At 44.2% G+C, this 20,406-nt stretch overlaps 1 protein-coding gene across 2 annotated transcripts in view; it reads left to right on the top strand.

The window, feature by feature from the left end:
- The window catches only part of CARS2 (cysteinyl-tRNA synthetase 2, mitochondrial), a 208,820-nt gene that overhangs the window by 170,073 nt on the left and 18,341 nt on the right, over positions 1 to 20,406 (top strand). For both annotated transcript variants that reach the window (XM_063953167.1, XM_063953166.1), the window contains exon 12: positions 13,853 to 13,976. In XM_063953167.1, coding sequence (XP_063809237.1) covers positions 13,853 to 13,976 — 124 coding nt within the window. The remainder of the gene's footprint in view (positions 1 to 13,852; positions 13,977 to 20,406) is intronic.

The raw sequence follows: 20,406 nt of genomic DNA on the forward strand, positions 1-20,406 counted from the left end.
TGAAGTACATTTTCATAAAATACAGAAGCATGGAGATGCTAAAAGGGACATTATGGAAATGCATGAGTAAACAGAAAAGTCTTGAGTCTACTTTTGAAGGATTCTATAGTTGGGGCCTCTCGCACTGTGCGGGGAAGTGAGTTCCATAGAGTCGGAGCCGCATGACTAAAATCTCGACCCCCAGATGAATTACGGTAGATTCTAGGTACTGCTAAAAGTCCTTCATCTACAGATCGCAGTAATCGAGTGGGGCATTATGGGGTCAGAAGCTGTTTCAGGTACCTTGGGCCTTGGTCATGTAATGCTTTGAAACTCAGTAAGCCAATCTTGAAGATGATTCGCCATCGTACAGGCAGTCAGTGAAGGGAGTAGAGGATGGGTGTTATGTGGCTAGAACGGGGCTGGTAGGTTAATAGCCTGGCAGCTGTGTTTTGCACCAGCTGTAAGCGCTGCAATTCTTTTGCTGGTAGACCAAGGTAGACGGCATTACAGTAGTCTAAACAAGATGATACAAATGCATGTATGACTTTTGGCATATCATCTGAGGGAATTAAGTGCTTGATTCTGGCTATGTTGCTCAGGTGAAAGAATGAGGATTTGATTGTGGCTGATATCTGATGTTTAAGTGTCAAGCCACCATCCAGGACAACGCCAAGATTCCGCACACGATCACTGGTCTGTAATTCTGAATCCCCGAGTGTAAGTCCAGTAGGTTGGCTATGCTGCAGTCTTGTCCTTTGATGTTGCGGTCGTATCATAAGGACCTCTGTTTTATCCGGGTTCAGTCGCAGCCAACTGGCGCTCATCCACTCCTGTAGTTCAGCTAGACAGCCATTTAGGGTTGCTATTGGGTTATCAGTGCCCGGAGCAAAGGACAAGTACAGTTGTGTATCATCTGCATAGCAGTGGTAGACCAGGCCATGGCGCCTGATTATTTCGCCCAATGGGAGCATGTATACTGCAAAAATATTGTATGAATATATAGTGTAGGTTATTGCTAGGTTTTTACCTTAAATAGTGATAAATAAAATATTTTTAAGTGAGCCGATGGACTATCCGTGTGTCAATATTGTATGTAGCAGACATGCTATAAGTCCACCATGGCCCACATTGTACAGTACCCAATCTTCTCAAGTGGTGCCCCGCTTGATACTGGTTGGGCCCTACACTGCTTAGCTTCCAAGATCGGGCGAGATTGGGCGTCAGCCAGTGTGGTATGACTGTATCTCGTGGTGGAATGACTCAATCACACAGCAATCTGGTTTTATTAAAATAAAGCATATTGACCTACTACATCGTGCTTTGTGCTTTGACTATAGTTATATTAGAGTACATAAAGTGCCAAGTGCATAGTGATAAATTATAAAATATAAAATAACCGGGGGATACAGGTGAGGTAGCTTCTTTTCACAGGAACGGTGCAGTTTCATAACCTTCGTTGAAGCCCAAGGGGTGTGTAGTTTTCAGTTGGAAGATCCAGTACATCTCTCTCTGGGAGAGCCTCTTCGCTAGATCTCCTCCTCTCTCACCACTTGTAACATGTTCAATCGCCTTGAAGGACATCTCTTCTGGATTAGACTTGTGTTCCAATTTAAAATGTCTATACAGGTTGAGTTATCCAAAATGCTTGGGACCAGAAGTATTTTGGATATGGGATTTTTCCGTATTTTGGAATAATTGCATACCATAGTGAGATATCATGGTGATGGGACCTAAATATAAGCACAGAATGCATTTATGTTACATATACACCTAATACACACAGCCTGAAGGTCATTTTAGCCAATATTTTTTATAACTTTGTGCATTAAACAAAGTGTGTGTACATTCACACAATTCATTTATGTTTCATATACACCTTATACACACAGCCTGAAGGTCACTTAATACAATATTTTTAATAACTTTGTGTATTAAACAAAGTTTGTGTACATTGAGACATCAAAAAACAAAGGTTTCACTCTCACTCAAAAAAGTCCGTATTTCGGAATATTCCGTATTTCGGAATATATGGATATGGGATACTCAACCTGTATAATAAATGAGTGTCAAGTTTGTTTTTGATGGTGCGTACATGTTCTTGTAATTTTCAGAGTCCTCTTTGTTTTTCCCACGTATTTCTTGTGGCATGTGCACTCCAAGAAATATATGACCAATGTACTATTGCAATTCATAAACTCCTTGATTTTGAATTCCCAGGTACATTCAGTATTATTGAAAGTTCTCCTATTGGGATTGAGGAATTTGCAAATATTGCAATGTCCACATTTATATGCTCCAACGCATTTTGGAAGAGATTGATGATTGTCCTCTGGTGGCAGTTCCCGTAGCATACTGGGTGCGAGAATGTCCTTTAGGTTCCTTGACTTACAAAATATCAACCCTGGTTGTGCTGGAAGAATCTCTTTGATGATAGGGTCCATCAGAAGTATGTCCCAATGTGTTCTTAATGAAGTCCTGATGGTATGTTCGTGACTGCTGTAAGTAGTTATGAAAGAGATGTATTAATTTTTCACTGTCTTCTCTTTATAGGTTAGCAGGTTATCCCTCTCAAGATTTCTTGTCCTCTCAATGGCTCCATCCAGTATAGCTTTGGGGTACATCTTCTCCTCAAATCTTTTTCTGTAGATTCCCAGTTGTTCCTCACAGTCTTTAGTCTTATTGCAATTTCTCTTGATCCTATGAAATTGGGAGTAAGGGATGTTGTTTTTCCATTTTTTCGAATGATTGCTTTTGTAATGGAGATAGCTGTTCTTGTCAACATCTTTAACATAGTTTTTCGTGGTGACTGCCCCTTCCTCTCTAGTTAAAATCAGATCCAAGAACTCAATCGAACTTTTATCAATAGTACAGGTAAAAGACAGATTAAAATCATTGATTTGTAAAAGCTTTAAAAAGTCAATAAATGAGTCGGTGCTTCCATCCCAGATGATCAGCATGTCATCTATATACCTTTTGTACATGATGACATATTTTTCAAAGTGTTGCGTGGTGTACATATGCTTCTCCTCCCATTGTCCCATAAACAGATTAGCGAAGCTAGGTGCGAAAATAGTACCCATAGCGGTGCCACACTGTTGCAGGTAAAATTTATCTAAAAATGTAAAATAATTCCGGCTTAAAATGAATTTCATTAGTTCACAGTTAAAGTCCTATGTGCTTCTATAAGAGATGGGTCTTTATTAAGATAGACTCTGCTTGCTTCGATTCCTTTCTTGTGCTCGATGCAGGTATATAATGACTGAACATCAATGGTGATCCATAAGTATGAGTCTTTCCATTCAATATTCTTCATCTCATTCAGTACCATAGTGGTGTCCTGCAGGAACGAAGATAGCTCCCTAATGTATGGATTCAAGAAAATATCCACATATTTAGACAAATTAGATGTAAGGGAGTCTATCCCTGCGACGACAGGTCTTCATGGTGGGTTGGATAGGCACTTATGGATTTTGGGTAAAAAATAGAATATGGGGGTCGTGGGGTTGGATTGCATTAAAAAGGAAAATGTGTCCTTCGTGATAACATCACTTCTCAGACCCTGTAAGAGTAGTGATCTAAGTTCATCTTAGGATAAGTGAGCTTGCTATGGTGAGTGCTGAACTTTCTGTTTGTATATATTTGGGTTGGTGGCCATGGGCTGCATGCACCCCACCCTATGAGTGGTGAGTGCAGACATCGCACCCCGCTTCTGGGGTGGCGAGTGCTGTGGTTTTCTATATTTGTTTGTATATTGTGGGGTTAATCTTTGGTTAACTCTTATTAACCGTGGTCACAGGCCTTTTCATGCACCCCTGTGTAATCTCATTTGTTCTAAACCTGTGTCAGCTGCTCCTTAGTAATTTAGCAGCCAGTGTCAGGTGACTAGTGTACCTTTAAAAGCCATAAGATGTTTGGCAGATACACATTAAACCTAGTAGGCATGTTTGTAGTTATATATTGTGTGATACAGTTGCCAGGTTTTAATTTTTGAGCCTTTGTGATAGTGTAGGACCTGCAAGAAGGTGGGGTACCTTGGCGAGCGGTTTGCAAGCTTCCGTGCATTGGCCAATTCACTAACTAAACCCCTATCATTTATTTATTGATGTTGTGAGGATAAGTGAGCTTGCTATGGTGAGTGCTGAACTTTCTGTTTGTATATATATGTGTGTGTGTGTGTGTGTGTGTGTGTGTGTGTGTGTGTGTGTGTGTGTGTGTGTGTATATATATATATATATATATATATATATATATATATATAGATATATAGATATATAGATATATAGATATATATATAGATATATATATAGATATATATATATATAGATAGTGCTTCGCTACGGGTTGAGGATGGTAAATTACAATGATAGTTCAGTAATTTACGATGGTTGGAGAACTAGTATATAGGCATATCTTGCTTCCCTGACCCACTTTGTGTAGTGGCCGGACCCTGCTCTTCCCACTATACAACTCAGTCTGTGGCTTTCTGCTGCCTCCATTCCTCTCCTTACATCATGTCCGTTCTCCTGTGAAATTATCAATTTAGTTACAGTTTCTTATGTAGCACAGCACATCATGCATCTTCTGATATACTCTGTGCTGCTGGGGTACCCTGCTACTTCCACTATATAACTCTGTGTGTGGCTTCCTGCTACCTCCAATCCCCTCCTAACATCATGTCACTGCCACTGTCACATGCAGCCCTGTCGTCACTGACATATCATGCATGTCCTGATATAGTATGTGCCGCTGGCCGACCTTTGAGGTGCTGGGGGGGTGTTACCCCCACAGTGTTTGTTCCCAGATTGTAAATCATATGTATACCAAGTTTGGTGTAAATCGCTGCAGGCATTCCGGAGTTATGCGGTCTCCTGATATACTCTGTGCTGCTGCCACCCCCCCCCCCCCTTCCCTCCAGGGGTGTGTTACCTCCACTGTGTTTGTTCCCAGATTGTAAGTCATATGTGTACCAAGTTTGGTGTAAATCGCTGCAGGCACTCCGGAATTATGCTGGAACATACATACATCCATTCATTTTTGCCGATTTCCGTGGATGGACAGTGACATTTGTAAAACCGGTTCTTAGTAAGCACCTGGAGACTAAGGAAAAGCTACCTGTCAAGTTTCAGGATTGTAGGCCTTGTCATTTAAAGTCAATCAGTGAGTCAATCTCCTTTTTTGAGATATATAGATATATATAGATATATCTAAGTATCCCATATCCAAATATTCTGAAATACGGATTTGTTTTGAGCGAGAATAGTGAGATAGTGAAACCTTTTTTTCTTTTTCTTTTTTTAAATTCTCTTTATTCATCAGAGCATAATCATACATAACATCGCATTATCCCAAACATCAAAAATATTAGATACATTGGAACAATGGGCATAGCATATTACCAAACCTGTTATGTGACCATTACAAGAAGACACATCCATATAAGTATTTAGGTTCAGTATAAAGCCATAGATCCCCTATTTGGGCATGGTCGGCAGTCCCCCTCTCTGTCCCCCCCTCCCCCCCCCCTTTCTTTCCGGAGTTTCCTCCTAGAAAAAGAAAAATTCAATGTGGTTGAGTCAAAACTATTGGAGGATCTTCCAAGAGCATACGTGTTTCATACCAGGAGGTGTATCTAAAACAAGTGTGTATCTGACGTTTGAGCTCTGGGTTCAGCGAATCTATGAAGCCCTCCCATAGTTGAAAAAAAGAAGGCGTATGAGATTCCTTATGTAGAGTTGTTTCCAACCAGTCCATATGGAAGACATAATGCAACTTGTTTCTAAATAAAGAAAGGGATGGGGGTTGCGTATTAGCCCACACCTGTAATATCCATTTTCGTGCTACAGCTGAGATAATCAATAGTAGTTTTTTACTTTCACCTGAGACCTGAATTGTCGTAGGTAGTATCCCCAATATAGCCCATTCTGCTGAAAGCGGGAGGTAGTTTACCAGGCATGTAGAAGCGAAACGATTAACTGAGGTCCAGAATTGCCTTATCAAAGGGCAATCCCACATACAATGGACAAAGGTGGCATTGGACCTGCCACATTTAGGGCAGCTATCTGTGTCAGACAAACCCATCACGAACCTGCGGTGGGGGGAGATATACCCATTATGGTATATATTATAGAACATTTCCCTATACATACTTGAAGAAAGTACAGACTGGGAATAGCATAAGGACTTTAGTAACTTATCAATGGTAACATGAGGAAAAATTGCTTTCCAAGAAGAGAGTCCCGTATTAATAAGGTCATGGTCTAGTGGGGAATTCAGAAGCTTATAATGTAGAGATATAGTCTTTCTCCCCCTCATTGGTCTAGCCAATAATAAATCTAAGGAATTCGACCAGTCGTTCGGATCACTGAGCTCACATAGTGTTGTGCTTGGTAAATCGCCAAAATATTAGATCTAGGTAACTTATATGTAGTCAGTATTTCCTCAACCAGAAGGGGTCTATGATCTTTCACGTCAACCAATGCACGAACCCACGGAACCCCAATATCCGCCCATCTTATAAAGGGGATAGAGGCATTGCCATTTTGGAATTCCGGGTTTAAAACGAACGGCAGAAAAAGAGAGTGGTGACAGTTTAATTTATTTTGTTTCCGTGTATAGTGCTATATTCGCCATGTAACCATAAGCAGAGGGTTCCTAACAACCTCATCTACCAAGTCCTCTTTCTGCGAGTGTAAGAAAGTCAAAAGGTGTTGTTTGGGTAAGAAGGATTGGTCAATTGAGGAATCAGTGTAAAGATCTGTCCTATGTAGCCAGTCTCTAATGCATCGCAAGACTCCTGCATGGCTGTATAATTTTAGGTTAGGCAGGTTAACTCCTCCATTATTTTTAGATTGCTGAAGTTTTAGTAAACCTATCCTAGGTCTTCTAGACCCCCAAATGAAATCCCTAAAGGATTTGTAAAGAAATTTTTCATCGGCCTGAGATAACAGGATAGGTAACATTGGATGGATTCTGCCTAGATATGATAGTAATAGGTGTCGCCATCTAGACAACTCCCCGACCACCTCCCCAACCAACCCACGCATGTTAAGGTCATATAGGTTTTCAATTTGCCGTGGTAGATATATCCCCAAATATTTAAGGGACCTAACCACCCACACTATGGGGTATTGATCACCCCATGAGGGCTTTACCGTGGGTCCCAAGTATAGTGCTTCTGATTTATCCGGATTTATCCTAAATCCCGAGACCCGAGCATAGTCCATCAGTTTCTCCAGGATCTTAGGTAGGGAGGTCTCAGGATCCGAGACAAAGAGGAGCAAATCGTCGGCAAAAGTTTGGAGTTTAAGTTCCCGGGTTCCCACCTCAATCCCTCTAAACTCTGATCCAGATTGTAGGATCCGTAATAATGGGTCTAGCGCGATATTAAAGAGTAAAGGCGATAAGGGCACCCTTGTCTCGTTCCCCTTGACATGTATATCGGGGAACTACACGTGCCATTAATGATCAAAGTGGTGGTCGGGGAGTCGTACAGGAACTTAAAAAATTGTGCAAAAGGCCTGCCAAACTCACGAATCTCAAAAATCCTCAATAAATGACCCCAGGATACAGTGTCAAAGGCCTTTTCCGCATCCAGGCTCAATAACATAGATGGAGAAGCACCCGGATGGTTGGATTGGGATACAATCGCAGCCAAAGCATTTCTAACCCCCTTTACGGAAAACCTACCCTGAGTAAACCCATATTGGTGATGTGTTAAAATATTAGGTAGAATGCTCCGGAGGCGATTGGCCATTAGTTTTGTTAATATTTTGAAATCTTGGTTCAATAATGTAATAGGCCTATATGATGTCACCAATTCAGGGTCGCGGGACTGTTTTGGTAAAACAATAGTATATCCGTTATTAAAATTTGGATAGTAAACACGTTCTTTCAAGATATCCTGAAACAATTAAGTGAGGGTTGGCACTAATTGTGGTTGTAACATTTTGAAGTACTCCCCAGAAAAACCATCTGGACCCGGAGATTTGTTATTGTGAAGGTTCAAGATCACCCGTGAAACCTCCTCCTCCGTTATGTCTGCACTTAAGGATTCACGTTGCGTCGGGGAGAGTTTTGGGAGTCTCGCCTCTTCCAACAAAGCATGATGGAGATGAGGGTGTTGGGGAGTGGCTGTGTATAGGGTCTGATAATATTTTTTAAAAATGGAGACCATGGTTGGGGTGGACAAGACCCGTTTCCCTGTGTCAGGATGTCTCAACGCTCTAACAAAATGACGCGGGCGATGTATTTTGGCCATATTGGCCAGCTAACGGCCTGATTTGTTGCCCCACCTGTAATAACGGTTTTTCATAAAATCTGCCTGCGTTCGTGCATTGGTCAACAAGAAACTCTCCAAGAGGTGACGGTGGTGTTTGTACACTTCCAGGGTTTCCTCAGAAGGACTAGATTCATAAGCAGCGAATGCCTCTCCCATTGCCCTGTATAAGATGTCATATTTCTTACGGTATTCCCGTCTCCTCCCAGCCAAATAGGCCATAATATGACCTCTCATGACAGCCTTGGACGTCTCCCAAAAGAGAACCGAGTTCTCCCAATGTTCCAGGTTGTCATCCACAAATTCCATCCATCTGGACGTGAGAAACTGGCCGAAATGATCCGAATGGCTAAGAAAAGACGGGAACCTCCAAGTTTTGTGTGAGAGCCCAGGGACTTTGGATTTAATATCTAAAGAAATAGGGGCATGATCAGATATCATTATTTGATAGATGTCAGGGGCCATCACCGAAGGGACTAGACCATCCGCAGCCAGGATATAATCTATTCTAGAAAAAGAGTTGTGAACTCTCGAGTTATGGGTATAAGACCTGTCCGTCTGATTGAATAGTCTCCACACGTCACATAGGCCATGTAGTGTGTTTAGTAACCTTATTCCCCCCGTACCCATAGGAGATGCAGAGGAAGAGAGTCCACTACGGTCTAAAGTTATGTCGGCTACACTGTTAAAATCGCCCCCCACCAGCAGGTTCGGAGTGGGCCGACTAAGTAATAGGTTAGAGACCGCCCGAAAAAATTCCATGTTCGGTGAACTAGGGGCATAAAGATTAAGTAAAGTATATGGCTCACCTCGTATCAGAACATCCATCAGCAGAAACCGACCATCAGGGTCATGTTCCGAGCCCACTATGGAATAATCTAAGTGTTTATTAAATACAATAGCAACTCCTCGTTTTTTAGTAACAAATGAGGAGGCCACACATTCCCCTATCCAGGAACCCCGGAGTGACATATTGTCAGACAATTTCCAGTGAGTTTCCTGGACAAATGCTATATCAGTTTTTAAAAACCTAAGGTGAGAGATCACCCTGCGTCTTTTGATAGGCGAATTTAAACCACAAACGTTCCATGAAACAAGTCGTATATTATTATTGACCAGAGAGGACGGGTTATGATCCTCTATTGTAGCCATTTAAGATTTCTGTTGGAAAAATAAAACCATCAGACAATCTAAACCACCCCGCCCCCCTCCCATCCCAGCGAGTAGGAGAGGTAGCAAAGAACAACCCATGTGACCACCGACCATGCCCAAGGTCTACTGCACGCCCGTAGTAGATGTACTGGGAAAAGCGAAATACAAACCAATGAGTATGTAACAGGCAAAACTCTACCATATGCTCTGAGTAACACCTTTTTCTAACATTTTCCACCAAAATAAAGAAAAGGTACACAGGTCGTGCGAGACCTGTACCTAGAACTTATAAACTGAAAAAGTAAACATAAAAAGCAAAATCAGGAAAGAGTGAGGCCCAAAAACTTGGCCACCATCTGTCCCTACACATAAAAACACAATACAGAAATAACAGAATTGGTCCTTCCATTATAAAGTATTCATGGTATAATAAAAGGGAACTACAATTTTATAACCCAGATCTAAGTGTATCTGGAGCAAGAATAGATTGCACATAGGTTTTAGCTTTGGACGGGTCATCAAACATTTGAATTGTATCATTTATCGTAATTTTTAGTTTTGCGGGAAATAGTAGTGCAAATTGTATGTGGTTATCAAATAAAATTTTACACACTGGGGAAAACTCTTTTCTCCGTTGGGATACAGCAGCCGAAAAATCCTGGACTATTAGGAGGGAGTGACCATCAACTGCCAGAGAATTTGCACGTCTATAAAAGCGGAGAACCAGCTCCTTATCCCTGAAATTGAGAAACTTAGCGATAACTGGACGTGGGCGGGAGGCATTACCAGATCGCTCCGGTCCCAACCTATGGGCCCTCTCAATAACCATCGGAGGATTCGACGGAGCGATCCCCAAGGCCGCTGGCAGGGTGGATTGTAAGTAGTCCAACAGACCCGTACCTTTAACGGACTCCGGGATTCCGATAAATCGGAGATTGCTTCTACGGTTCCTATTCTCAAGGTCATCTATCTTATCAAGTAGGAATTGAATAGAATTGCCTTGAGACGTAGAAGAGGATTGAAGGGAGGTGACGGTATCTTCCACGTCACTAGTACGTTGTTCAATGGCGTCAAGCCGCTTGGTATGGGATTCAATTTGGGAGGCTACCGAGGTGAGAGTTTTATGGAATTCTTTAAATTGCTGCTCCATTATGGGTTTAATAACTAACAACATTTCTTGTGCCGCCGCAGTGGCCCATGGGGCAGCCAGAGGGATCGAATTTTGTATGTCATCCATAGAAACTAGAGGTGGAGTGGCCGAGGGGGATATCGAGTGACTCGGAGAGGAGGAGGAGGGGGACGGCTGAGTGGGTGGCATATATGGCTGCGAGGCCTTTGTTTTGCTAGAACGCCTTGTCATGGTAAAGTATTTGTGCATACCAGTGTAACCACTAGAGATACACTGATTGCAAAGAGATATAAAGCACTTACAAGAACTTAAGCATTAAAGTACCACACCACTTTGAATCAGACAGTATTACAGAATGTATATTAACTTCAGTACCCGTCACTAAGCGATGCGTACCAATAACAAAAGGATGAATCACTAACCTCAGGTTATAATATCTATATATATATATATATATATATATACGTCTACAAAAAGAGAAAAGAAAAAAAAAATAATAATAAAGAACTCACACAATTATATGTATATATAAATATACATATACTCACACACATACACATATATAGATTAGGTAGGAGTCTTATGTTCTCGTGGAGACTGTTAGAAGACCTCCAACCAGCTGATTAGGGGTGGGAATCCACACTGTGCAGCCAAGTTTCAGAAGAGGAGTGCAAACAGCCAGCGTAAATAGAGTTTCTAAACAAAGTAACAGCTACGGATGATCCGTTCGTTCTAAGGCGTGAAGAGAGCAATGGCCCGTCACAAAGTAGGCCCCGAGGTGGGCAAAGTAGAATCAACGCTACAACGGGCAAAAGTCACGCTATCCAGAGGGCATGCGAGCAGGTCGCATCCAGGGGAGGGGATACTCTATGGTAGCAAATAGTCACTGAGACCGTGGCTTTTTCCAATAGGGATGAAATTCTCCCACAGCAAATCTGGTGTGAGGGGGAGTGAATGACCCTAGTATGAGAAGAGGCACCTCAGCATCATCGGGGGCCACCCGCTGTTAATGCCGCCAGCAGTATCTTCCACGGTCTTTCCCCGAGATCCCTGTAATTACTGCAGGCTCGACCACCTGCAGAGTGCACCACAGTCCCTTCACAGTTGTCTATTATGCAGACGACAGGGCCCGGAGTTATGTGGATTAGTATGTGGATTAGGGTAAGTAAAAGGCCTGGGTCGTACCTTTTAATGGAGGGGTAGTGATTGGGCGTCAGTGGCAGATCTACAGAACGCCAGTGTTTTGTCACAGCTTGGTCGGGACCCCACCGGAGCGCGCAGCCCGCCGCCACAACCAGAAGGGAGATAATAGTTCAGGCAGTCCCCTCTAACTGGAGAGAGTCCGGGCAGTCGTCTGCCGCAGCGCACCATGATGACCTCCCAGCAACACAGCCAGCAGCCTCCCCCACGGCCCTCTCCCAGGATCTCTGCAGCCGATCACCGTCAGGGTATCCCACAGTCCCCGTACCGTCTTCAGCTGCATATTTGCCGTGGCATGTGTCTCATCTCACCTCGGCCGAGTCTCCACCGGGTCCCGCAGCCCGTCACCACCTCCAGAAGACGGAAATCCCGAGCGGCAGCAACTCAGGCGGTCCGCCCTATCCAGGGAGACCCCAGGCAGTCGTCCTGGTATCTGTCCACGAGGCCAAGATGGCGGAGAGGACGCTCGGCACTGTAAGCCAGACTCCGGGGAAAAGCACCCGGGGGAGAAGAGATGGACAGTCAATCACACCCCGAGGGGGCTCCACGGCGTCCAGCACCGGCAAAGAGGGTTCCCGTTTTGTGTTTTTTATCCCAAACAAGTGTGCAAAAGAACGGGAGTCAGGAGCTCAGCTAAAATGCGGCCACATACGAGGCCCGCCCACCGGAAGTCTCGAAACCTTTTTTTCTGATGGCTCAATGTACGCAAACTTTGTTTAACACAAAATATTATGTTAAATGACCTTCAGGCTGTGTTTAAGGTGTATATAAAACATAAATGATTTGTGTGAATGTGTACACACTTTGTTTAAAGCACAAAGTTATTAAAAATATTGGCTAAAATAACCTTCAGGCTGTGTGTGTGTATAAGGTATATATGAAATATGAAACATAAATGCATTCTGTGCTTAGACTTGTGTCCCATCGCCATGATATCTCATTATGGTATGCAATTATTCCAAAAAACAGAAAAATCCGATATCCAAAATACTTCTGTGTGTGTGTGTGTGTGTGTGTGTATGTATGTATGTATGTATGTGTGTGTATATATGTATATGTATGTGTGTGTGTGTGTGTGTGTGTGTGTGTGTGTGTGTGTGTGTGTGTGTATACATATATAATATATATATATATATATATATATATATATATATATATATATATATATATATATATATAGTAGTGTCCAAGGTTCGGCACTCCCATCCACCAAGTAGCAACTTTGGGCGGTGCCCTCACATTAAACATGTAGGAAAAGCGCAGGTGCGGCACTCGGATTCACAGCAGCATAAAAACAGACGGAGACTGTAATCTTCAATCAATCAACGTTTCAATATAGAAATATTGTCATCAGGATGACCATATTTCTATATTGAAACGTTGATTGATTGAAGATTACAGTCTCCGTCTGTTTTTATGCTGCTGTGAATCCGAGTGCCGCACCTGCGCTCTTCCTATATATATATATATATATATATATATATATATATATATATATATATATATATATATTTATTATTATTATTAATTATGGGAATGCAGGTAGTCTGAGAGCGTAAGTGGGATGAGTCTATAGTGTTATCACCTTTCTTATTACTATATCAGAATGTATAGAGATAATTAACTTCATTGTAATTTGTTTCAGTTTGATTAAGGCTGATGTTTAGTCCTTTTTCTACGTGTCCACTTAGTGTAAGAGAATACACTCCTGCAGTTTAATGACGATTGCTAGGGATAGTTTTACTAGCAGATGGTAAATGACCCATCAGATTTAACAACCAATGACTTTTACAAGCCCAGTGCCAAAATAAACTTGCATCAATTTGTGCGACATTCATTAACCGCGATATGTACAGCCAATAGTTGCATGTTAAATACACATTGTATTCTTAGGTCTTCTACATCTTTAGCAATATCCAGAAGCTCTGACTGTCCCTCAAGGCATATCCTCCAACACATTCTTAGTAGTAATGCAATATGTATGCTGAAACGGATTTCTGTGTATTCTTATATTGCCATGACTGTATTCTATGTATTCTTACAATTGCCATTATAAATATACAGTTTTAAATAAACCACAATCTCACAATAAGTCTTTCTTTCCTTGTCACAAGCCTAAATGAAACAAAACTGAATGTTAAGGCAGCATTTGCAGATGACTTTGATACCCTGCGAGCTGTCGATGCAGTTATGGACCTCATTCACCATGGCAACCGACAGCTTAAGACTGTTTCCAAGGTAACCCTCCAGGATGTAATGTAAAGATGGCAGCTGTCTACAGCAGCAGGCTCAAGGGTGCCCTATGGGTTGCTTTACTTCTAAAGCACTTTAAGCTGTGACTTTTAAGCTCAAACGTGTATTAGATGTATTTATGCGTTCTTAGATTTAGCATAGTTTCTATACTTGGCTGAGTACTATGCGGGCAACTTAGTGTGCTTTTTTTCAGAAGACTAGTAAGGCTGTATCTTTTTCATTTGTCAAGGAATGGTATGCATTAGGTAAGCGAAAATATAAGGAATATCTGGGCAAAGCACATCCATGCACAACATGATACTGACATTTTATTTTGTATCACACATTTTAAAGAAAGTATTGTAGTAATAACACAGTGAAAAGACACTTACTGTACGATTGCACATAACAGACACTTGTCTGCACACCTTGTCAGATTTACCAGTACAAGTGATTACAGCTTACAGTAATGCACAGCAGTAAAACATGTACTATATATAGTAACTGTAAGCATGTAGTGGTTTCCCGAGTTAATCCACACAGACATCACAACTTGGAGTTTGGGCCCTGAAACAATGAACTGTAGGGGGCTAGGGTTCTCATGTGGCTAATTAATTTTCTCTGACGTCCTAAGTGGATGCTGGGGACTCCGTCAGGACCATGGGGGGAATAGCGGCTCCGCAGGAGACAGGGCACAAAAGTAAAAGCTTTAGGATCAGGTGGTGTGCACTGGCTCCTCCCCCTATGACCCTCCTCCAAGCCTCAGTTAGGTTTTTGTGCCCGGCCGAGAAGGGTGCAATCTAGGTGGCTCTCCTAAAGAGCTGCTTAGAGTAAAAGTTTTATTAGGTTTTTTATTTTCAGTGAGTCCTGCTGGCAACAGGCTCACTGCAACGAGGGACTTAGGGGAGAAGAAGTGAACTCACCTGCGTGCAGGATGGATTGGCTTCTTAGGCTACTGGACACTAGCTCCAGAGGGACGATCACAGGTACAGCCTGGATGGGTCACCGGAGCCGCGCCGCCGACCCCCTTGCAGATGCTGAAGAGAGAAGAGGTCCAGAAATCGGCGGCTGAAGACTTCTCAGTCTTCATGAGGTAGCGCACAGCACTGCAGCTGTGCGCCATTGCTCTCAGCACACTTCACACCAACGGTCACTGAGGGTGCAGGGCGCTGGCGGGGGCGCCCTGGGCAGCAATGAAAGTACCTATACTGGCTAAAAATACATCACATATAGCCTCTGGGGCTATATGGATGTATTTAACCCCTGCCAGGTTGTCAGAAAAACGGGAGAAGAAGCCCGTCGAAAAGGGGGCGGGGCCTATTCTCCTCAGCACACAGCGCCATTTTCCCTCACAGAACTGCTGGAGGGAAGGCTCCCAGGCTCTCCCCTGCACTGCACTACAGAAACAGGGTTAAAACAGAGAGGGGGGGCACTTATTTGGCAATATGATTATATATTAAGATGCTATAAGGGAAAACACTTATATAAAGGTTGTCCCTGTATAATTATAGCGTTTTGGTGTGTGCTGGCAAACTCTCCCTCTGTCTCCCCAAAGGGCTAGTGGGGTCCTGTCCTCTATCAGAGCATTCCCTGTGTGTGTGCTGTGTGTCGGTACGTGTGTGTCGACATGTATGAGGACGATGTTGGTGAGGAGGCGGAGCAATTGCCTGTAATGGTGATGTCACTCTCTAGGGAGTCGACACCGGAATGGATGGCTTATTTAGGGAATTACGTGATAATGTCAACACGCTGCAAGGTCGGTTGACGACATGAGACGGCCGGCAAACAAATTAGTACCTGTCCAGGCGTCTCAAACACCGTCAGGGGCTTTAAAACGCCCATTTACCTCAGTCGGTCGACACAGACACGGACACTGACTCCAGTGTCGACGGTGAAGAAACAAACGTATTTTCCTTTAGGGCCACACGTTACATGTTAAGGGCAAGGAAGGAGGTGTTACATATTTCTGATACTACAAGTACCACAAAAAAGGGTATTATGTGGGGTGTGAAAAAACTACCTGTAGTTTTTCCTGAATCAGATAAATTAAATGAAGGCGCTCACACGCTTATCACAAGTGGCGTTACCGTCTCCAGATACGGCCGCCCTCAAGGAGCCAGCTGATAGGAGGCTGGAAAATATCCTAAAAAGTATATACACACATACTGGTGTTATACTGCGACCAGCGATCGCCTCAGCCTGGATGTGCAGCGCTGGGGTGGCTTGGTCGGATTCCCTGACTGAAAATATTGATACCCTTGACAGGGACAGTATTTTATTGACTATAGAGCATTTAAAGGATGCATTTCTATATATGCGAGATGCACAGAGGGATATTTGCACTCTGGCATCAAGAGTAAGTGCGATGTCCATATCTGCCAGAAGATGTTTATGGACACGACAGTGGTCAGGTGATGCAGATTCCAAACGGCACATGGAAGTATTGCCGTATAAAGGGGAGGAGTTATTTGGGGTCGGTCCATCGGACCTGGTGGCCACGGCAACAGCTGGAAAATCCACCTTTTTTACCCCAAGTCACATCTCAGCAGAAAAAGACACCGTCTTTTCAGCCTCAGTCATTTCGTCCCCATAAGGGCAAGCGGGCAAAAGGCCAGTCATATCTGCCCAGGGATAGAGGAAAGGGAAGAAGACTGCAGCAGGCAGCCCATTCCCAGGAACAGAAGCCCTCCACCGCTTCTACCAAGTCCTCAGCATGACGCTGGGGCCGTACAAGCGGACTCAGGTGCGGTGGGGGGTCGTCTCAAGAGTTTCAGCACGCAGTGGGCTCACTCGCAAGTGGACCCCTGGAGCCTACAAGTAGTATCCCAGGGGTACAGATTGGAAATTCGAGACGTCTCCCCCTCGCAGGTTCCTGAAGTCTGCTTTACCAACGTCTCCCTCCGACAGGGAGGCAGTATTGGAAACAATTCACAAGCTGTATTCCCAGCAGGTGATGATCAAAGTACCCCTCCTACAACAAGGAAAGGGGTATTATTCCACACTATATTGTGGTACTGAAGCCAGACGGCTCGGTGAGACCTATTCTAAATCTGAAATATTTGAACACTTACATACAAAGGTTCAAATCAAGATGGAGTCACTCAGAGCAGTGATAGCGAACCAGGAAGAAGGGGACTATATGGTGTCCCTGGACATCAGGGATGCTTACCTCCATGTCCCAATTTGCCCTTCTCACCAAGGGTACCTCAGGTTCGTGGTACAGAACTGTCACTATCAGTTTCAGATGCTGCCGTTTGGATTGTCCACGGCACCCCGGGTCTTTACCAAGGTAATGACCGAAATGATGATTCTTCTTCAAAGAAAATGGACGATCTCCTGATAAGGGCAAGGTCCAGAGAACAGTTGGAGGTCGGAGTAGCACTATCTCAAGTAGTTCTACGACAGCACGGGTGGATTCTAAATATTCCAAAATCGCAGCTGTTTCCGACGACACGTCTGCTGTTCCTAGGGATGATTCTGGACACAGTCCAGAAAAGGGTGTTTCTCCCGGAGAAGAAAGCCAGGGAGTTATCCGAGCTAGTCAGGAACCTCCTAAAACCAGGAAAAGTGTCAGTGCATCATTGCACAAGGGTCCTGGGAAAAATGGTGGCTTCTTACGAAGCGATTCCATTCGGCAGATTTCACGCAAGAACTTTTCAGTGGGATCTGCTGGAAAAATGGTCCGGATCGCATCTTCAGATGCATCAGCGGATAACCCTGTCTCCAAGGACAAGGGTGTTTCTTCTGCGGTGGCTGCAGAGTGCTCATCTATTAAAGGGCCGCAGATTCGGCATTCAGGACTGGGTCCTGGTGACCACGGATGCCAGCCTGAGAGGCTGGGGAGCAGTCACACGGGGAAAACATTTCCAGGGAGTGTGATATAGTCTGGAGACTTCTCTCCACATAAATATACTGGAGCTAAGGGCAATTTACAATGCTCTAAGCTTAGCAAGACCTCTGCTTTAAGGTCAGCCGGTATTGATCCAGTGGGACAACATCACGGCAGTCGCCCACGTAAACAGACAGGGCGGCACAAGAAGCAGGAGGGCAATGGCAGAAACTGCAAGGATTCTTCGCTGGGCGGAAAATCATGTGATAACACTGTCAGCAGTGTTCATTCCGGGAGTGGACAACTGGGAAGCAGACTTCCTCAGCAGGCACGACCTCCACCCGGGAGAGTGGGGACTTCATCGGGAAGTCTTCCACATGATTGTGAACCGTTGGGAAAGACCAAAGGTGGACATGATGGCGTCCCGCCTGAACAAAAATAAATAAATAAATAAAAAAAACTGGACAGGTATTGCGCCAGGTCAAGAGACCCTCAGGCAATAGCTGTGGACGTTCTGGTAACACCGTGGGTGTACCAGTCGGTGTATGTGTTCCCTCCTCTGCTTCTCATACCCAAGGTACTGAGAATTATAAGACGTAGAGGAGTAAGAACTATACTCGTGGCTCCGGATTGGCCAAGAAGGACTTGGTACCCGGAACTTCAAGAAATGCTCACAGAGGACTCATGGCCTCTGCCGCTAAGAAGGGACTTGCTTCAGCAAGTACCATGTCTGTTCCAAGACTTACCGCGGCTGCGTTTGACGGCATGGCGGTGGAACGCCGGATCCTAAGGAAAAAAGGCATTCCGGAAGAGGTCATTCCTACCCTGGTCAAAGCCAGGAAGGAGGTGACCGCACAACATTATCACCACATGTGGCGAAAATATGTTGCGTGGTGTGAGGCCAGGAAGGCCCCACGAAGAAATTTCAACTCGGTCGATTCCTGCATTTCCTGCAAACAGGAGTGTCTATGGGCCTCAAATTGGGGTCCATTAGGGTTCAAATTTCGGCCCTGTCAATTTTCTTCCAGAAAAGATTGGCTTCAGTTCCTGAAGTCCAGAAGTTTGTCAAGGGAGTACTGCATATACAACCCCCTTTTGTGCCTCCAGTGGCACTGTGGGATCTCAACGTAGTTCTGGGATTCCTCAAATCACATTGGTTTAAACCGCTCAAATCTGTGGATTTGAAATATCTCACATGGAAAGTGACCATGCTGTTGGCCCTGGCCTCGGCCAGGCGAGTGTCAGAATTGGCGGCTTTGTCTCACAAAGCCCATATCTGATTGTCCATTCGGACAAGGCAGAGCTGCGGACTCGTCCCCAGTTTCTCCCTAAGGTGGTGTCAGCGTTTCACCTGCACCAGCTTATTGTGGTACCTGCGGCTACTAGGGACTTGGAGGACTCCAAGTTGCTGGATGTTGTCAGGGCCCTGAAAATATAGGTTCCAGGACGGCTGGAGTCAGGAAAACTGACTTGCTGTTATCCTGTAGGCACCCAAAAAACTGGGTGCTCTTGCGTCTAAGCAGACGATTGCTAGTTGGATGTGTAGTACAATTCAGCTTGCACATTCTGTGGCAGGCCTGCCACAGCCAAAATATGTAAATGCCCATTCCACAAGGAAGGTGGGCTCATCTTGGGCGGCTGCCCGAGGGGTCTCGGCTTTACAACTTTGCCGAGCTGCTACTTGGTCAGGGGCACACCTTGGCTGAGGAGGACCTGGAGTTCTCTCATTCGGTGCTGCAGAGTCATCCGCACTCTCCCGCCCGTTTGGGAGCTTTGGTGTAATCCCCATGGTCCTGACGGAGTCCCCAGCATCCACTTAGGACGTCAGAGAAAATAAGAATTTACTTACCGATAATTCTATTTCTCGTAGTCCGTAGTGGATGCTGGGCGCCCATCCCAAGTGCGGATTGTCTGCAATACTTGTACATAGTTATTGTTAACTAAAACGGGTTATTATTGTTGTGAGCCATCTTTTCAGAGGCTCCGCTGTTATCATGCTGTTAACTGGGTTCAGATCACAGGTTGTACAGTGTGATTGGTGTGGCTGGTATGAGTCTTACCCGGGATTCAAAATCCTTCCTTATTGTGTACGCTCGTCCGGGCACAGTATCCTAACTAAGGCTTGGAGGAGGGTCATAGGGGGAGGAGCCAGTGCACACCACCTGATCCTAAAGCTTTTACTTTTGTGCCCTGTCTCCTGCGGAGCCGCTATTCCCCCCATGGTCCTGACGGAGTCCCCAGCATCCACTACGGACTACGAGAAATAGAATTATCGGTAAGTAAATTCTTATTATTGCACAGGTGCTGATATAATGGGGTAAATGCTAATTCAGTGAATGCACTCCTGCAACCATGTCATTAGGTAAAAGGAATGCAAATATCCTATGTGATTAGGAGTTAAATATGAAATAAGTATTGACTCTATTTACACCTGTATGAAGTTTGTCTATAGCTTGCAGTAGAGTTCTAGGAAAGTCTACATCACTGCAGGGAACAGATGTCGTCAGATTATTGACCATCGGCGGTCAGCAATCAGGAGGGGGCAGCGTGATGTTAAACCTGCCATGCCAACATCTGACTAATGCGATCTGCAGTATTGTAACAGTG

This window comes from Pseudophryne corroboree, chromosome 2, assembly GCF_028390025.1.
Source record: "Pseudophryne corroboree isolate aPseCor3 chromosome 2, aPseCor3.hap2, whole genome shotgun sequence".
Classification (NCBI taxonomy): Eukaryota; Metazoa; Chordata; class Amphibia; order Anura; family Myobatrachidae; genus Pseudophryne; species Pseudophryne corroboree.